This window comes from Sinocyclocheilus grahami, unplaced genomic scaffold (assembly GCF_001515645.1).
Source record: "Sinocyclocheilus grahami isolate Dianchi unplaced genomic scaffold, SAMN03320097.WGS_v1.1 scaffold72.1, whole genome shotgun sequence".
NCBI lineage: Eukaryota > Metazoa > Chordata > Actinopteri > Cypriniformes > Cyprinidae > Sinocyclocheilus > Sinocyclocheilus grahami.
In genome coordinates, this window is record NW_015505251.1 from 194,235 (window position 1) to 213,580 (window position 19,346).

Consider the following 19,346-nt stretch of genomic DNA (forward strand, 5'->3'; position numbering starts at 1 on the left):
GAGTGTGCCAAAATGGTTAGGAGACAGAAAATCAAGCACTTTGTTTGGATCAAGCCAATCAACCGTAAAAGCCTTTAAACATCTTTAACCCGAATGTTTACTTACTGGAATTGAATGATATATGCTTATAGGATCTTTGGGATGCTTGTTTCAGTGTCTTGATGTTGCCTGTGTGTTTTTATAGGGAAGAAGACCGGGGTATTTCTCCTTTTTGGATCCGTTCTCTCCTGGGGTTTGGCTTTTCATGTTGCTGGCGTACCTGGCAGTGAGCTGCGTGCTCTTTCTGGTGGCAAGGTAAATACTCAGCTCCACACTGACACCTGCAGGATCTTATTAGCACCAACACTATCCCTAAAGTGGTAGTGCAGCTAAAAAATGACTGTCAAAATTGTACTGACATTTTGAAAGAACATCTTAAAGAGCTTTTACTCTGCTGCCATACAATGAAAGTGGAAGGCTCCAAAATGGATAAAACGGCAAAATAAAAGTTGTACATAGGAATCTTACACAATATTCCAAGTTTTTTTTAGAAAGCATAATTTATGGGAAGAGAGAGTATTAAAATTAATCACGCAACGTGATTTACCCTTACCAAAAAGTAGTATACTTCAAGTTCATTTTAGTAAGTATACTTAAGTAAAGTTCAAGTATATTTTTAAGTATACTTTATGTAGTAAGTATAGCTGGTCATTATGGAAATGATCTGGCTGCGTCTGTGTTCTTTAATGTGTGCATTTTCAGTAAATCACCCGCAGAATTTTCCCCTCCCATCGGTGCATTTATGGAATTGCGCTCTTACGCTAATTTGCCCTGTTTAGTAAATCTGGCCCTATATCCCTAAACTAACCCCTCTACTAAAACCGGAGGGCAAAGATTAGTTGATAGGAATTTTGGAACATTCCTACTGCATGAACTAATCTTTGTGCTCTGATTTTAGGGGGAGGTTTAAAGGTTAGGATTGTTAGTTCATAGGAATGTTGTTGTTGCAAGATCAACATCCTTTGTTGGTCCTGTGAAACAGTCATGACCTTAAACCTAACCCTGAAATCTAATTGGTTGGTTGGAATGCAGTTCTAGGATCAGCATGTGTGTATTTGTAGACATTTCATTGTAAACTCACTTTTTATTCCAGCTTTGCATTGGATCACAAAAGAAATGTCATGTTTTATACTCTTTCACAGTAGCCTGCTGATTTTCCAGCATTCTGCAGGACAACGGGGGTGTCGGGCGTTTTTATTCACTGAACATTACCTGTCAAGACATTTTATATAAATTCATTGTTGGAGCTTTTGCGTATGCGTGTGTTTTTCTTTGTTTGCCTCTCTATAATGTGTATATTTTTATAAAATTACACATTTGTTATTGAAATACGACCTGTGTTTTCTTTTCTGCATTGCTTGTGTTCGGCATTTCAACAGAGCTGTAATGTGAGGTTGTCGCACACCTTGAAGAGTAACTCAGCAGCGTCCTGCAGTGCAGTGCATTTTTATTAGTGTCCTGTCAGTCACGGCTAAAGCTTGCACAGCCCCTTCAGGGAACAAAAATCAGGTTACATGGCCAACAGGGAGCACTGGTGACTTCATGCTTTGCCAACTGTTAAAATTGTTCCTGGCTCATTTATGTTTACTACTTTATATCCTTTCTTTTTTCACGCTCCTCTTGGCACACAGGCTAACACCTTATGAATGGTACAACCCTCACCCCTGCCTGAAAGGGCGCTGTAGCCTGCTCATTAACCAGTATTCGCTGGGCAACAGTTTCTGGTTTCCTGTGGGTGGTTTCATGCAGCAAGGCTCCACCATCGCCCCCAGAGCCCTGTCCACACGCTGCGTCAGTGGAGTATGGTAAGAGCGCGCGATAAACAATCTCCAGTCTCCATTCTGCATTGATGGTCACCAGCATATTTGGTCTCCAGGATGCGATTTATGAGGAATGTACAGAATGTCAGGGAATTATATTGATATTTCCTCATTGTATGTAAGCCTCAGAAAGGTACATATTTGTTGGTCATAGCTCTTGTCTTCATAAAGCAGGTCAAAAAGGCCGTGTATCGAATCATGGTATTTTTTACCATGGTATATTTAAGACTTGACATTCTTTGGATTACTAGACCATTTTGATTTGCGATTTGTCAATTTCATATTTTGTGACTATATTTTTAAAAACAGTCAATATTATATAATGCAGTATTTTGTCCTAAATTATTTTTTCATTATGATCATATTCTGTCTTTATCAAAAAAGGGATTTCATAACTTGATATGCTCTTTCATTTTTGGACGCACTTGCATAGATGTTCATTTTGACCCAGAAGACCATAATGAATAGGTTTTTGACTGATTTTGGTCTCATTTCTTTAAAAGGCAGTCATGTAAAATCTGCCCAAAATCCATGGAATTTTTTTGTTGTGAAATAAGATGGCCCTGTCTGAAAGATCATATCAAAATAATCTGCAAAAATTGGCAGGAAATAAAAATGTCACTCATAAACTTGTTAGTTGGCAGATTATTTTATCCAGTGACATTACATTGCAGTCAAGTTATAAACCAAGCTCTTCTGTTTTATCTACAAGAATGATTATTTAGTTTATTTATTTATTATTGTATTTGGGAAGTAAACAGATGATTGAAACATTTACACATTTGCGTATTCCCTCCTTTATGCATTCATTTTTAGGTCTTTAATTTTAGGGTCAACTAGCTTATCCAGCAAGACCTCACTGAAAACCAGTAAGATTTTGCATGCTTAAACTGGTTTACCAGCTCGACCAGCACCCAAACCAGCATTAACCAGCAAAGTCGAAGATGTTCTTTTCAGCAGAGTATCACATTCTGCTACACCCTGATCTCATTGTCAGCTGCTGGATATAGCAGATAAAAGTGCTACTCTCACTTGGCCTCTGTTTTTCTCCTGCGTTATTGTACTGTCATTTTTCGAGGCCTCGCCGACTGCAGCACACCGAGGTCAGTGGAGAATAAAAGCGAGCTATTTTTGAGTATTCTGAACGGGCGTACAGTATTCAGAGGAGCCTTTCAACTTCTCATTCGGATGCGGAGCTCACAGTAGTGCCGAGCTCTTTTGATGTTGGGGCAGAGCTTTGCATTCCTCTCGTCTAAAACTGGTTTGTCGTTCCAGGTGGGCCTTCACCTTGATCATCATCTCTTCCTACACAGCCAACTTGGCGGCCTTTCTCACTGTGCAGAGGATGGAGGTGCCCATCGAGTCCGTGGACGATCTGGCTGACCAAACGGCCATCGAATACGGCACCATGCACGGCGGGTCCACCATGACCTTCTTCCAGGTGAGATCTCCAAGGACAAAACGGAAGGAAACTCCACCCACAAATCAATGGCATGTCGGCAGGTTTATTGACCATGTCGCTAGTGCTCTTCCCTACTTTGGGATTTATCTGTTTGCTGTCTTAATATCATTGCCCTTCGATATCTTGCCCTCTCCAGAGGGCCGTCCCAGACTAATTCAAACTCTTTGATGTGTCAGAAGGACGCTTCTCGACCCGCCCCTCAGCGAGCACAGACTGTTTCACATATTCAGTTGTCACATCAACATGTCAAACTGTCAGCTTATCAACCGCCAAGTCCTTGGTTAACACAATCAGTCTCACCTCCTCAAAGCCTTAGTGATTGGCTGTCAGGACACCAGACGAAAGTTGAGGAGCAAACGTAACGATTCTAATATCTCCTGTTTTCCGTTTAGAACTCCCGCTACCAGACGTACCAACGCATGTGGAACTTCATGTACTCCAAGCAGCCCAGTGTGTTCGTGAAGAGCACTGAGGAGGGCATCGCCCGAGTGCTCAACTCCAATTATGCCTACCTGCTGGAGAGCACCATGAACGAGTACTACCGCCAGCGCAACTGCAACCTCACCCAGATCGGAGGCCTGCTGGACACCAAGGGCTATGGCATTGGCATGCCTCTGGGTGAGAAAGAGTTCCTGTTAGAGAGACAACAATTAATAGAGGTTTATGTGGAGTTAGCAGGACTTTTACTGATTCAAATGCAACTCATCCAGAGTGCAAAAGAAATGTAGCAAGGAATCTCACACAGATCATCTCTTGTCAGATTGTATGATGTGATCTCAGTGAGATCTTGTGTAGAAGCCAGGGCAGACTGCGACGTCAATGGCCATTTATGCTACTGAACGATACACAACTTTGGTCAAGATTGACAGCGTTGACTGGTAGATCAATCGTGTCACACTCTGACATACTCATTAACATGCAAAATGGTACCACACACCCAGGCAAACCCTTGCACTAATGTTTATGTTTTACCTGAAAGAAAAGAAAATGTCTAAAAGTCTGTGGAGGCAAAAAAAGCTAATTTACCAAAAGAAACTTGATGTAGTTTAATCATAACATAAAGGAAGTGCTAAATGGCTCTTATAACATTTAAATGAAAGGGTTAGTTCACCCAAAAAATAAAATTCTGTCATTAATTACTCACCCTCCTGTCGTTCCAAACCCATAAGTCCTTCGTTCATCTTCAGAACACAAATTAAGATATTTTTGATTAAATCCGAGAGCTTTCAGACCCTGCATAGACAGCAACGCAACTGAAACATTCAAGGGCCAGAAAGGTAGTAAGGACATTGTTAAAATAGTCCATGTGACTTTATTCAACAATTTCTTCTCTTCTGTGTCAGTCTTTGACGTGTTCACGTGAAAAAAAGTGACATTACATGCTTCATGGTACTGTCGTGAATGTGCGTCGAAGACTAACAAGGAAGAGGATACATTTTTGAATTGAATGAAGTCATTATTTTAATTGTCTTTGTGCACAAAAAGTATCCTCGTAGCTTCATAAAATTATGTTTGAACCACTGATGTCACATGGACTATTTTAACAATGTCCTTACTACCTTTCTGGGTCATGAACGTGGTAGTTCCGTTGCTGTCTCTGCAGGGTCAGAAAGCTCTCAGGTTTCATCAGAAATATCTTAATTTGTGTTCCGAAGATGAAAGAAGGTCTTACGGGTTTGGAGCGACATGAGAGTGAGTAACGAATGACAGAACTTTCAATTTTGGGTGAACTATCCCTTTTATTTTATTTTATTATTTATATATACACTAGCATTCAAAACTTTGAGGTCAGTAAGATTTTTTTTAATGTTTTTAAAAGTTGTCTCTTATTTATGGCCTTCAAAGCTGCATTTATTTGATCAAAAATACAGTACAAATAATATTGTAAAATATTGTAATATTGTCATCACTTGCAGGCATTGCAGCAACAGTCACACTTTACAATAGCAACCTAAAAACTGTCAGAACTTCACCTGATGCGTTGACTAATTGGCCATCAGCGAGCATCTGACAGTAAGCTATCCAAGGCTGCCAGTCTTGTCCTATAATGATAGAAATCTTTTATATTCACCAAAAATCTGTCTCAGATGGCAAAGCCATAGACAAAATAGCACAGTGCACACCAGGCTTTAATCATATAACTGAAGTTAAATTAATCCATTGACTGAATATAAACTGCACTGAATTCATTTGAACCAAGCTATGTCCAGCAGATGTTTTAATCAACATGATTGATGGCAGGGTTTACAATAAGCTAAATGAGCACCATTAGAGCGGCAGGAGTCAGCACAGCAGAAAGCATACATCCAGCTCTGGCTCTCTAAGATGGATATTTTGTTTCAGGCTCGGTCTACAGAGATGAGTTTGACCTGGCCATACTCAAACTACAGGAGGAAAACCGCTTAGAGATCCTGAAGAGGAAATGGTGGGATGGTGGCAAGTGTCCAAAAGAGGAGGATCATCGAGCGAAAGGTGAATCACTTGTCACTCAACTGCAGGTCCAAACAGAATCTTTTAGGAAACATTTATCATATTGTGTGTTTTTGTGAAGGTCTGGGCATGGAGAACATCGGTGGGATCTTCGTGGTGCTTGTGTGTGGTCTTCTGGTGGCCATCTTCATGGCGGTGCTGGAGTTTGTGTGGATGCTGCGTCATACGCCAGCAACAGAGGTGAGAGAGGGCTATTTTACCTGCCTCTGCTTTCTGTCCTTCTCCCCGCCCTCGCGCCTCCCTCCCTGAACCCCCCACACCCCATCCCGCACCTCACCACCAGCACACCAAAGAATATACCTCAAACTGATCTACACAGGCCATCACACGCTAAAGGTGCCAGATGCTTTTAGATTATATGCTTTTTAATGTTTGAATGGAATGAAGTTCCTTCTTTTTTGTCTTTTTTTTCCCTCCCTGAATCAAATCGATGGTTGTGTGACTGCATTGTTTCAAATGAAGCATTGTGATTTTTTTACTAAATAAACACTTCAGCATGTTTCAGTAGAACCCCAAGACGTGACTTTTTTTGGAGGGTGCAAATGCATGCTGTGTTTGTTTATAATGTCTTCATGACTTAGTTGTGATTGCCCATATTCATAGACTGAGCATTGTGGGTAAATATTCAAAGAAGAATGATGTTTGTGTTTGTCTATATATTATGTGGGTGTGTTTGAAGTAAAGCTAAACTAAATGCTAATTGAAAACTGCTTGGGAATATGGGTGTTTGTGTGATTGTGTTTGTATTGTATATCTCAACATCAAGTCAAAATGACTAGTGCAGTGCAGTTTAGCCCATTTTTGATAAGTAGAGTGAATATTTGCATTATCCCTAAGGGAAATATAGCTTTGTGTGTTAGCATTAGGTAATGCTAATAGTGTGTCTGTGTTTGTTTATGTGTGTGTGAGGTGCATTTCTGCATGTAAGTGTATATTCAGCGCCTTAAACCGCACTGGCATGGCTCATCATCCAATAGTAACAACTAGTGTACATATCTTACCGCCATACCACATTGGTCCAACACCAAGATGGCCCCTCCAATTAAATGTCTACTACACAGAATCGCATTGTTTGTATGCAGTGCCTTTTCAACCTCACGACATGACAAAAAATTGATTGGATCATATTTTTGTTTTTACCTTTGCATCATATGTATGTATGAATGTATGTGATGTTTATCTTATATAGACCTTAGGCAAGGTAGCACCATATTAAATTTGACAACATTGACAAGAATGAAAACAAGGCTGTGAGGAACTGAAGTACAGTGTGTTCAATGGACTGTACTGTTGTTTAACAACATACCGACTGTTCAGCTGACAACACATCTTTCCGCTAACTCCATAAAAGAGTTTTAAAAGTTGTTAGTTGTGAAATGCATGTAAACTAGGACCTTTCTACAGTGCGTGCCTTTGTATAAACTGCAAGTCTATCCCTCACAACCTTGCTTTCCTTAAATATGGTGTCTAACTTGACTAAGGTTAAATGTTCAGAAAACGGCACTGGATGAGCTTCAGCAGCTGAGTTCTAAATTTTATCAGCAAATATGTTATGTTTAAAAATTTAAAGCACATCACAACCATCTTTTTTTTGTTGTTGTTGTTGTAGCTTACAGTATATTCTTTACTTGTCACACAAAACCTTAAGTGTAAGAGCTAGTCAAAAATCCAGTTATTTCAATAAGAATCCATGCAATCTGAAGTTTGGATGAGGGTGATAGATTTCTCCACTCAGATTTTGCAACAGGTTTAAGTTGGTCACACGGATTCACTGCATTGACCAATAGAAAGCTGCTTGGTTTGAAAGGCTCCACACAATGCTTCTCTATTGACAATAGACAATAGTGCTTAACAGACTCATCTTAACAGACTGTAACTGAACAGGGTATAAATTAAAAGGTAAATCCTTAGTGATATTGTTCTGAGGACTGATGAAATATGCATAGTATTTCCCTTGAAATTTGATGTCACCACAGGAAATTAGCGTTGGGAAAACCCTACTGAGTACAAAAGAAAAATACTACTGTAAAACAACCATTAAGAGAAATGAACGAAGATGATTTATTTAACAGCCCTTAATCGAAACTTTATTTTCATAATACTGTGCGATAATATTCCATTTATCATATATTCCACGGAATTCCATTAAGATGAAAAATTGCACCAGAGGACACAGGAAAACATGCCGCCTCTGTTCGTAAAGTGATTAAAAATATATATGCATACAAATAATCAGATTGTTTTGTGTAAACAATCATCAAAACTCATCGAAAATCCTCTTGGGAGCAATTTGAGCCCAATTTGTCAAAGCAAAAGGCATTGCATACAAATATATATTTTTTTTTTTTGTAATGCCAATCTAACAGAATACATTTAAAGATGTGAACTTGTTGAGAATGTAATGAGCACACACCGAGATCACCAGACGCTTCAGGATGTTTTCTCTGATTTCTCTGTGGTGCATCAGTCAGATAAACAGCCACCGCCCCCTGTATAGCCCAGTGTTATTTTTGATCAATGCTCTGGCTGTGCTGCCTGCCACCCCCTGCGAGCAGTGTGTCAGCGAGACCCCCTGGCCTCTCTTTCTCTCTCTTTCTCTCCCTCTGTCTCCGTGTCTGTGCCTCACAGCTGTCCGTGTGCGAGGAGATGCTACGAGAGCTGCAGGGCATCGTGCTGTGTCAGGACAGCCTGCAGTTACGGCGCAGGCGTGGAGCCAGCGTGTTGCGACCGCAGCCTCTGCCCCTGGACGAACGACGGGCGCGGGCAGCGGCGGCGAGCCTCAGCAATGGCAAGCTGTGCACGGGCACAGGCCTACCCGAACCCCTCTCCCACAGACTGGCGCAGGAGGCCGCCCTGGTGGCGCGAGGGTGCAGTCACATTCGCATCTGCCCGGAGTGCCGGCGCTTCCAGGGCATTCGAGTGCGCCCGGCCGGCCCTCCAGGAGCATCGCCCACCCACAGCGAGGAGAGTATAGAGTGGGAGAACCGCACCAACAACAGTGAACACGAATAACCTCTCGGATCTGTGGCGGATAGACATTAAACGACGGCTTTGCTGGACCCAGGGATTATGGGAACGTAGGCTCCGGGGAAGGAGCTAAAAGAGAAGCTGTCCATGCTGCTCGATTCGGCCCAGGAGCTGCATCTGGTTTCTGTACACTGTCCTTACAGCCCTCTGCTTTCGGGGGACACAGCAGAGGGGCTTTGTACTATGCAGTATATTTGTCTTACTGTGCTGTTGATTTATTTTTAAATTATTGCTCTTTTGTTGTGATACCACTATATTGCTATTATCTCCTTCTCACGACACCCGTTTAATTTGGTTTTTCACACCGTGGATGGCTGCAGACTGTGTCAACTACACGCAACCTTTTTTAGAGTGCCAAAATACTTTGTATTAATTCTGTGCTGTTGCCATCTCATTCCAGCCCCTGAAGGAGTAACTATTAAGAGAACTGAAGACAAAAACAACTACGCTCTGTTTTTATTAATAGTCATATTCTATTAAAAAGGTTTTTGGGATGTTTCTGAATGTTTGATGTGCATGTACGAGGGTTTTAGATGCTACTGAATGGAGAAGAACATGGGAATTATATTTTTTCTGGTTAAAGACACTTTCTATATTTTGCTTTTCATTCTTTTAAGTTTTGATTCATTTTGTTGCACTTCTCGGATATGAAAATTGCACATAGTTGTGGGAAAGTGGAAGATTATGCTCCCATTTAGGAAATTTGCATTGGGAAACTAACTAGAATTTATGCCAATTTCAATTCACCCTTATTTTTGCCGTTCCTGCAGGGCGCTTGGAGGTGTCAGATGTATTCACTTTCAAAAAAACATCTGGAAAGCGAGATCGGAGGTGATTTTGTTCATGTTGAGGTCTTACATTCATCTGTACCACTCAATACATGATGAAATCAACTACAGACAGGGTCACTCCATCTAGACATATCTGTGTGATGAGACATTGGAGATCATAGGCCTATATACATTCAGGTATTTCTTTATATTACATAACATCTCATAATGTTTCATGTTTATTTTCTTGTTTGAAACCAGAAACGTTCATTTGTTCATGTGACGTCTTGGATTCATACTTCTGTTGATCACCCACCTTTTAAAACTGAATTCAACCAGTCAGTTTTTCCAACGTACCACAGCTGAAGCAGAATTTGGATACCAAAATGAAATTATTTTATTAGGCATGATGTTACCCTCAACTTGCAGTGCCAAATTGTAATAAATTGCCTTCACGTTTTGGAGAGCCATTAGAGGTTACTTACAACCCATGTTGATTTTTTTTCTGTGCATTTCTATTGAACTGAATCCATTTCTACATGATATTTCAATACGGTGTTAGTGCCTGACAAAAATAAATGGCATTGTGTTCAGTTCTGTGAAAGGTTGGCTTTGTTCTTGAAGGTTTTGTCTCTTGGATCTGTCGGCCTTCTCTGTAAACATTTCTTTTTCTAGGTGCGCAAATAGAGCTCCATTCATTTCCTATTGCAGGCTGGAATGGCTGTGTGAGTGTGTGTGTTTCAGGCTCTGAAGAACAATGGCAAAGCTGTATGTGCAGGTGGGTTTTCGCTGGATACACAGACCTGCAGACAACTCTAATCGGGGCAACTTCAAGATGTGACACGTTTACTATGTGGGGCATGGCATCAGCTGCACATCTGCTTTAGATTCACAGAGGCACAAGCTGGTTTAAAGAATCAACAAACAAGCAAAAACATTTGGGAGACAATTACTGCTTGGAGTGACAACTGACTGTTTACACAAGAAGGTTAAAACAAGTAGTTTACAATTAGCATTTACAATTTGGGTAAAAGCAATGAAATATTCCCAAAAATGTATATGCAGCAATAATTCAGATCTGTCATAAGAATTGTAGCATCGTGCAAAAGTTATAAGCTTCTAATGTCATTGAAATGCTCAGTTTGCACTCAGACATGACTAGTTTATTCCATAATCCAAAGTGATCAATAATAGGAGGGTTAACAAGATAAAGAGAATAATATCTGGCTTGTCATGTGACCTCAAAATGGCTTACTAAGTACACTTTTGTGATTGCGTTATTAATTTCTCTTTACTAAATACTTCATATAAATATTTGGCTCAATGAAAACTTACCACCCAGTCTCATGAAAAAACAACAACAACTATTTGATGAGGTTGCAATGTAATTTATACAAAACTGATTTTTAGAAAGAAGCAAGCATGAAGGTCCATCTCTAAATATATGGGGTGTAAGCATATTATATGAAAACATGCAAATGAAATTGAACTAATTCATATAAATTAGCCACCAATTCGCCAAAATGTAACATTGCCATGAGATTGTTTTGGAGCTTTTGTGTTTGCCTCAATCCTGAGTATTTTCAAACTGAAGAAATATCTTCAACATCTGCAAATGTCTAAATGATGGAAACCCATTTAAGTTCCAGGGTTCAAACACTAAGTTGTCCAGCGCTATGATGGTTTGATAATAATGAGTGTGAATTGTTCAGAGACTGAAATGTTGGGGCTGAAGACAGGACTTATTAGTGAGACACGCAAAGCTCTCAGCCCAATCAGTCCGGATGCATTCCCGAGGGCAGAGCCTCTATCTCTCTCAGCATACTGCCCTTCTCCAGCCCATTTATTTCTTAATTCAGCTCTAACCTGTTTCCACAGAATGAAATTGCATCTCTAGCTTTAATTCCTTCTAGTGTCGCAACTGGTTTTTGTCCAACAGAAGGAAATTTGGCTTTTTTGCTGATTTACACTTAATGACATCACTAAATTAGATGTTGTGTGTTGTTGCGCTCCGAAATGTGTCAGACTGCAATTCAGGCACGTGTTGCATTTCCAGCGTTGTATGGGGCAGGGGCACCATAAACCTTAATCAGGGTATAGGGCCGTAATAATACTCAACAGGAATTAAATTGTTTTACATAGGCTACCAATTGTCCAGCTGATGAAATGTCTTTCCGAGACAAAAACACCTTAAAAAAGTTTTGAAAGTTAAGTGACATATAACCATTTATACATGCTATTGTAAAGACTTTAAGTCTATCACTCACAACCTTGTTTTCATCTGCACTAAATTCAATATGGCATCTAACCTATAAAATTGCCTTCTTTTGTGCTAGATGAACGTTGCTTGTGTCTTGTTTGCGTCTTGTGTTTTTAAAAACAAAAAAAATGCTTTCTGTGTGAATGGCCACAAAGTTAAGCCTACTTATAGCACTTGAATAACAACACATGTAATTTTATGTCAGAGGTATTTGAATGTTACGTTTTATGAATAGTGTTGGCTTGCCACATCTTAGTGATTTTCAGTTTCACAAATTATTTATTATCAAAGGCAGTATATTAAAACAGCCCGTTCTTCTAAAATGATACAATTTTCAATCTTTAAAAGGACACAATGCTGCTACAAATCTTTTTCAGATCACTGGTTTGTCGTCTACAGCAGCATTGATCTTAGACTCTTTTTAATGTTCTGAAACATAGTATCAAAGGTAAGTAACAGCATAGCTCAAAATGTTATTTCCCATTTTCGTTTTCACAGTGGAAGTGCTGTTAACATCCCTGTGAGTGCGGGTAGAGATAATGTCATGTTCATTTTGCCACCTTTTGTTCTCCAGCAGTGCTTAAATGAGTAGAACAACCGTCAGTCACATTACAGATTTAAGTGAAATAAAAGTCTTTGTTTGCTTTCTTCTGCTTTCATTAGAAAATGTCACTGTAGTGCCATGAGCTTTCCATGAATGTGAAATTTTTGTGACATAAAGGTCAGTTATTTATCATATAACTGCTTTAACACAATAATCTGTGTAATCAAGATTTTTGTATTGAGATGATGTTTGTAGAGCTTTTTCCAGACAGTCTCTCTCGGGGAATCTCACATCCGTAAATCAACAGCTGGCGTCTGTCAGGGGCATTAGAGCATTACTCTTGGACTCATACTAAGAACACAACAGGTAAACATCCTACACATTCTTTGGGGGGGGGGCATTAAAGGGTTATTACATTATTTTAGTAAAATCATTTTTAAATTTGATCAACTTAAACGTGAAAACGCTGTGCAAATTGGAATAGCGACAGAAAATTAGACCAACAGAGACACCTGCTGGAGACAGAATGAACTGCACTGTCTGTTGTAAACGGTGTGGATCACAGGACTTCTGTAAGCAGAGTTATTCTATCATTTTAACATAATTATACAAAGTTCATACACCAAACAATAATAAAAAAAAAAATTATGTCGGTAATAAATTCTGCCTTCATTTATTACCGACCTCACAAAAGGGGTTTTAATGTCCACATGTTTACATCTCTTGTCTCTACACAGGATTTTTTGCTAAGGCTATCATGGCACCCTGATTGTCTTCATAGACCTTAGACTCATAGTTCAGACCATCAATGTTTTGTAGTAATTGCTCTAGGTCAGGGATCCTCAAATCTGGCCCACGAGATCCACTTTCCTGCAGAGTTTAGCTCTAACCCTAATCAAACACACCTGAGCATGCTAATCAATGTCTTCAGGATCATTAGAAAATCACAGGTAGCTGAGTTTGATCAGGGTTGGAGCTAAACTCTGCAGCGCATTGGACCTCCAGGGTAAGATTTGAGGAACCCTGCTCTAGGTACAAGCAGTCCTGTACAGTCACAGACAACGCCATATATTCAGCCTCACAAGTGGACAGTGCAACAGTAGGCTGTCTTTTGGTCTTCCATTCTATGCAGTAACCTGTAGTACTCTGCCTATCCGTTACATCAGCTGCCCAGTTTGAATCATAAAACACTTGTAGGATAATTCTGTATGGATGAGTTGTTTAAACGGAAATTCAGTCTGCTTGTTTCATAAATAAGGCCAAAACACAAGTTGGCCTATAAACACAATGATTAAACTGCTTCATCAAATTATGCTAATATCAGTTATGGTAATTCAAAATGTAAACAATATTCACTTTAGGGTAAATTAACTGTAAAATGAATGTCCTGAGTCTTAATTTTCGAACTGAATTCATAACCTTCTACCCAATGTGAAACTAATTTTAAAAGTCACTAATTTCAATTAAAGTCAGCTTGACCTTTTTATGGTGAAGTGATGACAGTGCCTTTTGTTGTTGTTGTTGTGTTGTTTTCAGATCAACTTTCAGATCAACATTTAAACCTCAGCTGAAGTTGATAGTGCTACAAGCTAGCACTGTTCCCAAACCCGTATAACTGAATATATGAATATCTTCAATTAGTCAGAAAGATTTTCTAATGTTTTTGAAAGAGGTATCTTATTCTAACCAAGGCTGCGTTTTTTTAAAATCAAAATACAGTAAAACAGTGATGTTGTAAAATATAGTGACAAGTGAAATCGACTGTTTTCTATTTGAATATATTTTCAAATGTAATTTATTCCTGTGATGCCAAAGCTGAATTTTCAGCAGCCATTACTCGAGTCTTCAGTTTCACTTCAGATCAACATTTAAACCTCAGTTGAAGTTGATAGTGCTACAAGCTAGCACTGTTCCCAAACCCGTATAACTGAATATATGAATATCTTCAATTAGTGAGAAAGATTTTCTAATGTTTTTGAAAGAGGTATCTTATTCTAATCAAGGCTGCGTTTTTTTAAATCAAAATACAGTAAAACAGTGATGTTGTAAAATATAGTGACAAGTGAAATCGACTGTTTTCTATTTGAATATATTTTCAAATGTAATTTATTCCTGTGATGCCAAAGCTGAATTTTCAGCAGCCATTACTCGAGTCTTCAGTTTCACATGATCCTTCATTCTAATATGCTGATTTGCTGCTCCAAAAAAAAAAAAAAACATTTATCATCAGTTGAAAACTTTTTTTGTGGAAACTGTAATACTTTTTTTCAGGATTCTTTGATGAATAGAAAGTTCAAAGGAACATTTTGAAACATTATAAATCTCTTTACAGTCACTTTTGATCAATTTAATGCATCCTTACTAACTAAAACTACTAATTACTTTAAAAGAAAGTACCGACCCGTACTATATAGGAGTTTGAAAACTGGTTTATGCAATATATGTGCAATTGCTCAGATGTCAAAGGTCAGATGTCTTGGTCCTGCTCCTGTTCTGTTCACAGTGCTCAACCGAAGGTGTCCTCATATGTGAAGCGGGTTTAACCCAAAGTCTCTGAGCGTGTCCTTGACTTCCTGATGAATGTCTGTGCTCTGTTCTTCCCACTGCAACCGCGTCTCGACCAGGTGAGAGAGCAAACTGTCCAGACAGCCCTGTATCAGGCCAATAGGCACCAATTATTAAAAACGTACTCAATTTAAGATGAAAAGTAGCTAATTAAATGGGTATGTATCGCCATCTGGCATGAGCATTTAGAGGTGCAGATGGCCTCTACTATGCTAAAATACTAAATGCTGAAATGGATAACCTTGTGGATGGCAATTAGATGTGTTAACACTTTAATTAACAGTCAGTTCAATTTGTTTTACTATAGCATTAATTATACCTCATTTCGTTGAGGTAGATTAGTCTGTCACGCTTTGAAATGTCACCAAGCAATTTAAGCTAAGCCTTGTGTAATGCTGATCAAATATGTCATCCATTCAAGCATCTAATATATATTTTGACAGAGCACTGATATTTCACTTAATCACTTATAGAGCCGTGACTCTGACTTACGTGCAGGATCTTCTCACACTCTCTCTCCATACTATCCAGTTTGCTTTGGAGGTCAGAGATGATGGCGTCTTTCTCTGCTTCTGTCTTCTCTCGCTGCTCTCTTTCCGATTTTAATTTAACCTGACATTCGGCTAATCAAACAGAGGCCTTGTTTGTCATCAGCATGTGATTGGAGAGCATGTGGAGAGCACACACTGCCTATGATAAGCACGAGAATTTGAATGTGTTAATGCTTGAACTTACCGAGCTGCGTCTCAAGCAAATCTACACTCACTTCAAGCCTGTTTACTTTAGTCTGCAGGTCTGTTTCCATGGACTCATATTGGCGGTTGAGATCTGAAATCAAGTTTGTGTAGAATACAATACATATTGTGTTAGAAATCAATGATAAAACTTTACTAAAATATACATTTACATAAGTCATAAAGAGGTGAGTAACATTATTATATAATGACATTTATAATGTTTTGTGATTTGGAATTAAATCTAATCTTTATCAAATCTATAAAAGATTTCTATTTCAAATAAAATCTTGTTCTTTTGATCTTTCTATTTATCAGAGAATCCTGAAAAAATAAATAATTTTGGTTTGCACAAAAATATTAAGTTATTTTCAACATTATAATTGTTTATATGAAATATGATTATAATATTAAATGTTTCTTGAACAACAAATCAGCATATTAGAATGACTTTTGAAGAAACTAACACTTTTATTTAGCAAGTAAGCATTAAATTAATCAAAAGTGACAGTAAAGATATTTACAGTATAGCGTTAAAATTTTTCCATTTCAAATAAATGCTGTTCTCTTAAACTTTCTCCCAAAAAAAATCTCTCTCTCTCTCTCTCTATATATATATATTTATAAATAATATTGATAATAATAAAATGATTCTTGATGATTTCTGAACAATGATGTGACACTGAAGACTGAAGTAATGACTGATGAAAATTCAAATTACATTTTTAAATATATCTTTGTAATAATATTTCACAATATAACAGTTTTTACTGTATTTTTATTCAAATAAATGCTTCTTTCTTTCAATCCAAACTTTCATTTTGAATTTTAGGACCTGCTGTGGATCAAATAATCATGTGATTTAAAAAAAAAAAATAAACTAAAGTCCATTAGGTGTCTTCAGAAATATTGAGCAAGTTTATGAAATAATGAAGTCTATGAAACTGCCTATAACTTAATTTTATCTATGTTAGAAATAAAGATTTTTCAGTATCACCAGGATCTGTGGGGAAGCTTCAAGATATTAATTAAGTGAAACCTTTTGAGACATAAAGTGTCTGTTTGGATAAAAGCAAACATTTTGTTCTGTAGACTGCAACATGCACTTTCATTTTCATTCAAGTATTTCCAAAACAATACAGCATAAAACATGAGTGTTATGGCGTGCACATTGTTTCATGCAGGTGTGCTATATCAATAAACCTGGAATAAAGAAATAGACTTTATACAGACCTGTAGTGATGTCCTTCATGTCTGATCGTTCCTGCCTGAGCACCTGCTCCAGATCTCTGATTTGACTTTTCAAGTCATCTCTCACTGCTGTGGCCTGACGCGTTATACTGGTCCTCAGAGCTGATGAGATTTGTAGAGAAGTTCCTTTCTTAATGTTTTAATAGAACTGGACATCAGCAAACAGACAACAACTCCTAGAACAGGCCAATTGAATATTTGCCTTACCAAGATGTTCTTTTAAAACAGCCACGTCTAAGGCACTTCTCCGATACTTCTCTGTAAGTCCATCATCTGTATGATTAGGGAAAAAAAGGGAAATATATCACGTCAATAAAATAGGGGCTACTGTTGTTAAGTAGCTCCTACATTATTTTGTGTTTATAAAATATAATGTTATAGTTTATAGAAAAACACCTTTTTCTGGTGTGCTCTTTTTGGACTTGTCCTTTTTGCTGTTTCCTTTCCCTTTCTTTTTTGGTGGCATGGTGTAAAGATTCTAGATCTGCTTGTTTCGAACTGAAGGAAAAGGTTCATTGTGTCTGTATTGTGTATACAGAGCCGCCTGGCAGCGTGGGCGTGGTTATAGAGAGACGTTAGCCAATCACCTCTCCAGAATGCCAATTACAGTTGCTCTACGTATCCGCATTGCACTACGTTACCGGCTCGTTGCCTGGAAGTGTGCATAGTTGCTAAGCGCGTCGTTTTGTTTTATGGACAATAAAGTCTTTTGAGGTATTTCTGAATTGCTTATATTCTTTAAAGAGAATCTCACTATTTCATTTTTAAGTACAGGACGTGGAGCTCTGTTGAGGCAACTCTTATTCACAAGTTTTTACTTTTCTTTCAATTTCGTTTTTGGATACTTGTAAAGCGAATATGAACTAAAATGATAAGAAATGATCAGCGAATCAAGCATCATATATTAGACCAATTCGTAAAATGTGTAAAAAATAAATCTGCATAATGAATCTCTTTAACCCGGAGGGCGGCGAAAGCACGCTACTTCTGCAAATACTTTGCTCATGAATATTAACTACGCCATTGCTTACGTTGCTTGGTAACCTTCCTAGTGCTCCGGTTACGTGCCTTATTTAATATTCATTAGTCGTGTTTTTCACCATAGTAGGATTCGTATATTCGCAAGAGGAGCAAAAACGGAGGCGGAGAAAATGTGAGACATGAATGAGGGCGAGGTCTTACAGGCGGAACAGGAAGCGGGGGGTCGAAGGCGGTGTTTATTTCCCGAACTGGTTTATTTATCTTATTTTAATACGATATTATTTCGCGATCTAATATTGCATTTTCATATGGAGAAAGACAATCTGTGCTGGGTTTATAATAGACGTGAGTGATCGCTTTTTGCTTGCAAGGGCTCTTGACTTGCTCAGCCTGAACTTCCCGTTGCAAAAGTAGTGATGGGAAGTCCGATTCATTTCAGCGAATCGATTCTTTCGGACAGATCCCCTCAAAGAACCGATTCAACTATTTTTGTACGTCACTTCGCTATTAGGTCATCACGTGGTCCCTAAACACACAGGCTTTGAAACTTTCCTATATTTCTTTGTAGGTTTTTATTTTCTCTTTTAAAAAATATTTACTCTATATTACTCTAGAAAAATACAAAATAATAATTTTCTTAGATTTTTTTGTTCAACACATTGTTATTCTCTATTTGCAAGTGATTCTTGTAATGTTTTTTGATTAATATTACTGTTAACTAAATCAAAGTTGTATATAGTCATAGGTTTGTTGTGTTTATGTTTTGATTGTGTTTATTGTAATTTCATGTGTCATTTTCATGTGATTATTGTAGCAATGATTATGATCATATAACTCATTTACAGACAGGGAAAGATTGCAGAAAAAAGTTTTTTTGTTTAGTTTTTTTTTAGGATGAAGTTAAATAGTTACTAAAGAGATGAGTTTTCAGCTGTCGCTTGAAAATTGTCAGGGTCAGCTTTCCGGATAGGGGTTGGAAGACCATTCCAATTCGATCTTAAATATAGTATGCACGTATTATTACCCCATACTGATTTAATATTACCTGTTAAACTATTTCAGTCCGACCAGTTTTATGAACAGATTCATTCAAAAGATCCGAACCAGTTGATTCATTAAAAGATCCGATTCAAATGAACAATTCGATCACGAATCGGACATCGCTCTGCAGAAGCGCACAGATAGAGAAAGAGAGAGCTGCAGGAAAAGGGAACATCACGCACGGGGTGTCGATGTGAAAGCAGTTGTTCCTCCACGTCCAGACACCCATCAAAACCTATTTTTACGCGTTGTTTTTAACGGGATCCGCCGCACTAGTCGAGCGTATACAACACAGCGTGAAACGGTGGTTTTCTGCACGGGGGATTTAATGGGAGTCTTGCATCGATAAAGCGCTCCCCCCC

General features: G+C 38.4%; 2 protein-coding genes across 2 annotated transcripts in view; one reads left to right on the top strand and one right to left on the bottom strand.

Annotated features, from left to right (window-relative positions):
• LOC107585599 (glutamate receptor ionotropic, kainate 4-like) overlaps positions 1 to 9,282 on the top strand; it is a gene marked incomplete at its 5' end in the record, with an annotated part of 199,736 nt that extends 190,454 nt beyond the window's left edge. The window contains 7 exons of the mRNA XM_016272688.1: positions 185 to 294; positions 1,671 to 1,844; positions 3,135 to 3,300; positions 3,714 to 3,939; positions 5,665 to 5,793; positions 5,873 to 5,991; positions 8,440 to 9,282. Coding sequence (XP_016128174.1) covers positions 185 to 294; positions 1,671 to 1,844; positions 3,135 to 3,300; positions 3,714 to 3,939; positions 5,665 to 5,793; positions 5,873 to 5,991; positions 8,440 to 8,823 — 1,308 coding nt within the window. The remainder of the gene's footprint in view (positions 1 to 184; positions 295 to 1,670; positions 1,845 to 3,134; positions 3,301 to 3,713; positions 3,940 to 5,664; positions 5,794 to 5,872; positions 5,992 to 8,439) is intronic.
• Positions 9,283 to 14,818: 5,536 nt separating this feature from the next.
• On the bottom strand, positions 14,819 to 17,487 carry drc12 (dynein regulatory complex subunit 12 homolog). Its single transcript, XM_016272590.1, has 6 exons — positions 17,359 to 17,487; positions 17,170 to 17,235; positions 16,945 to 17,064; positions 15,713 to 15,805; positions 15,470 to 15,600; positions 14,819 to 15,063 (listed from the first exon to the last, which is right to left on the bottom strand). Exons 1-6 carry the CDS (start codon positions 17,426 to 17,428, stop codon positions 14,935 to 14,937), a joined length of 609 nt encoding a protein of 202 aa, XP_016128076.1. The 5' UTR covers positions 17,429 to 17,487; the 3' UTR covers positions 14,819 to 14,934.
• Positions 17,488 to 19,346: the final 1,859 nt, after the last annotated feature.

Coding starts and splice junctions, on each gene's coding strand:
- drc12 (XM_016272590.1), bottom strand. CDS start 17,428: ATGCCACCAAAAAAGAAAGGGAAAGGAAACAGCAAAAAGGACAAGTCC. Junction 17,236..17,358: donor AAAGAGCACACCAGAAAAAG/GTGTTTTTCTAT, acceptor CTAATCATACAG/ATGATGGACTTACAGAGAAG. Junction 17,065..17,169: donor TGTTTTAAAAGAACATCTTG/GTAAGGCAAATA, acceptor AAATCTCATCAG/CTCTGAGGACCAGTATAACG.